This window comes from Corythoichthys intestinalis, chromosome 4, assembly GCF_030265065.1.
Source record: "Corythoichthys intestinalis isolate RoL2023-P3 chromosome 4, ASM3026506v1, whole genome shotgun sequence".
Lineage (NCBI taxonomy): Eukaryota > Metazoa > Chordata > Actinopteri > Syngnathiformes > Syngnathidae > Corythoichthys > Corythoichthys intestinalis.
This window is the reverse complement of record NC_080398.1, coordinates 22,005,462-22,008,777: the sequence shown is the minus strand read 5'-3', so window position 1 is coordinate 22,008,777 and position 3,316 is coordinate 22,005,462. Positions and strand designations below refer to the sequence as shown.

Here is a 3,316-nt window from a genome sequence, read left to right as displayed (position 1 = left end):
GGCAGTATGTTGTGGAAGACTTCTGCAGATGGCTACTTCACAAGCCAGATGTTGATTGAGGCCAGTCTTTAGATACCACAGCTCAAAAACAGATGGTCACATACTGATTCAAACAAAATTTGCTGTCCTTTGCCTTTTTTATAATGATTGCCTTACCCTTTTTAGCGTTTACCTCATACCTTTGCCTGTATATACTACATAATACATGATACTTGCGGTGTTTTGTTACTGTTTCTTCTTATTCTGGGTAGCAAAATTACCTTTAAGATCAATAAAGTATCATATCTTGGCACGATTTTGGTATTTTGTCTTTTTAAATTGCGCAGTTGTAGGCAACTTACCATCAAATCTAAAAATCAAATTGTAGTTCAATTGTAGTTTTTCAAATTAATTTGTAAGGCCTTTTCTGTTTTTTTTTTTCCGTCTAACTGTGTTTAGCTGAATAGTGTCAGTAATGTAAGCAATTTAAACATGACCTTGTACTTGGTTTATTCAAGATTGGCAAGGCTATTTGAAGTAATAGATCCTGGGAAGCTTCCACATGCTAAGATATCTAATCACACAAGCCCAGGATTCGAGCAAAATGAACAGAACAATTCCAACTGTAAGCACTAAGTCTGAATTTAAAAGAATACAAGTGAAAATCAAACAAGAGTAACATGCTGTTCTTTGTGCCTTTATAATACCTGAGAGTAAAACAAAGTTTTAATACTAAAACTTGATCATGACGACAAGTGATACCTTAACAAAACACCCTCAGCCTCTATCGGTGATTGGCTGTTTGCGGACCTATCAGGATGGGCCGTTGCGGGGGGCAGCCTTCCCCGTTGCGTTTATAAACCGAGTCGGCAGGTAAGGTCCTTTCATCGACAGGATCACTCAGCAATCATGAGGTGTCTGGTCTTCGTTCTGCTCATCGGAGCTGCCTGTGAGTACATCTTTTCCGGTGTTCATTGGCCAAAATCGCCTGAGTGCCATTCATTCGGTTGATTGGGTTTACCATTTTCAAATTTTCAGTTGCCACGGAGGACGATAAGATCGTCGGAGGCTATGAGTGCACGCCCTACTCCCAGCCCCACCAGGTGTCCCTGAACTCCGGCTACCACTTCTGTGGCGGCTCCCTTGTCAACGAGAACTGGGTGGTGTCCGCTGCTCACTGCTACAAGTCGTACGTACCCTGCCTGATCACACGAGCGTCACCTTAATCCCACCAATCGTCTTATAAAACCCTGCAATGACTTCCAGCCGCGTGGAGGTGCGTCTTGGTGAGCACAACATCAGGGTCACTGAGGGAAACGAGCAGTTCATCAGGTCGTCCCGCGTCATCCGCCACCCTCGCTACAGCTCCTACAACATCGACAATGACATCATGCTGATCAAGCTCAGCAGTCCTGCCACTCTCAACCAGTACGTGCAGCCCGTGGCCCTGCCCACCAGCTGTGCCCCTGCCGGCACCATGTGCAAAGTCTCCGGATGGGGCAACACCATGAGCTCCAGTGAGTCACGTCAAACTCTTTTAACTCTAGAAGTCCCAGGGTCCCAGAAAAGTGTCAAATGACCCTGATACCAAACTGACTACTTTGCTTTGCAAACAATAGACCACTCAAACAAGCAATCAAGCAGCCTAGGAGTGAAGGGGTGGGGGGTCACTCTGGATAGCTGCAATTAGCATCTTGAATATTTGCAAATCCAGTCTTGTAAAATCCTGGGTTAGTGTAAAAATGATGAGAGGGCCATGTGGCATGAAACTAAGACTAGCATCCAGAACTGTAGCTAAACCAGACTGTCTACATTTTAGAAAAGTCGAACATTCAGTTGTCAAGGTTCACAGTTTATTGTGTTGACGCACACAATAACCAAAGAACTTTCAACAGCAGCTCAAACAGCTGTTTTGTCACAGCAAACACAAGCTTCAGGATACAGTTCATACTGTAAAAAGGTTGTCCGCCCGATTGCCTGCCTGAGCGGTCCACTGTCCGACAAAGACAAGGGAGCCCTGCGCTGCGAACACTCAAGATGCTAATTGGAGCAATTCAACTCTGTGGTTTGACGAGTGTGAATGGGAATGACAAATGAGGACCTCACTGCTCACAAAAGATATGCTGATTTGAGTCAGATGACCCTTCTCTGGTAACAAAAGTGATTTGTATGAATTAATCCACCCTTGATAGTTCTAGTGTTAAGTCAACTCTTCATTGTCTCATTTGAACACATTCAGGCTTTCTAAACTGAGAATGTAGTGAATCGGCACTGATAGATACCCACCGGTATCAAGAATAGCCTTCTTTGGTCCATGCCCAACCTCAGCATATCCCTGGCATGTTATACCAGTGCTAATGTGGCTCTTTACCACATTTCAGCTGCCGACAAGAACAAGCTTCAGTGCTTGGACCTCCCCATCCTGTCCGACAGAGACTGCGAGAACTCTTACCCTGGTATGATCACTGACGCTATGTTCTGCGCCGGATATCTTGAGGGAGGAAAGGACTCTTGCCAGGTATTTACAATTCTTTGGTTTGCATAATGTAAGTGTAGAACAGTAAAATCCAAATACGGCTTGTCTCTAAAACGTGTTTTGTAGGATTCTATTCCAAGGGTCGCAAAGAAATGAAATACTCAAACACAGCAAACTACTGTAACATACCATATTCACAAAGTCTGTTTTTTTAGCCTAAAGTTGCGACTTTATATACAGTAATGGAAACGTACAGTATTTCACATTGAATCGAATTTGTTGTCCAAGCTGGTGGTAAACATTGAACTTTGTGCTTTTCAGGGTGACTCCGGTGGCCCCGTGGTGTGCAACGGCCAGCTGCAGGGTGTTGTCTCCTGGGGCTACGGATGTGCTGAGAAGGACCATCCTGGTGTCTACGCCAAGGTAATTTTAGTATAACAACACTTGACTGTTTTAATCTAGCGGTCAGTCACGCTGATTTTTCACGGTCTTTTCTCCATGTCAGGTCTGCATCTTCAACGACTGGCTGGAGAGCACCATGGCCAAGTACTAAGTGATCCGAGACGATCAATCAAGCACTTGGTGTTCCATCTTTAGTGCTGGATGATGTGACAAATAAAGCATTCGTAAAACAAACTTTGATTCTAAACTTGAATTTTTATTTTTATTTTTTTTAGCTCCGATAATCTATTTGATTCTTTGAAGACACCACAGTCATTCATTATCTCTCTCTGAAGAGAGTAATTGGCATTTTCTGCTTATGAATAATTCAATTTTATTACTCAACTGACAGCAATGAATGCATCAACTGTGAATGGATGTGGTTTCTTAATCGTGTTAAAATATGACGTTTTCTTTCAT

The 3,316-nt window shown here is 43.3% G+C and overlaps 1 protein-coding gene across 1 annotated transcript; it reads left to right on the top strand.

The window, feature by feature from the left end:
* The first annotated feature begins 829 nt into the window (after nt 1-829).
* LOC130914659 (trypsin-2) lies at nt 830-3,091 on the top strand. The gene is made up of 6 exons (XM_057834070.1): nt 830-928; nt 1,018-1,168; nt 1,246-1,496; nt 2,361-2,497; nt 2,777-2,878; nt 2,961-3,091. The coding sequence occupies exons 1-6, from the start codon at nt 889-891 to the stop codon at nt 3,006-3,008; spliced, it is 729 nt and encodes a 242-aa protein (XP_057690053.1). The 5' UTR covers nt 830-888; the 3' UTR covers nt 3,009-3,091.
* Nucleotides 3,092-3,316: the final 225 nt, after the last annotated feature.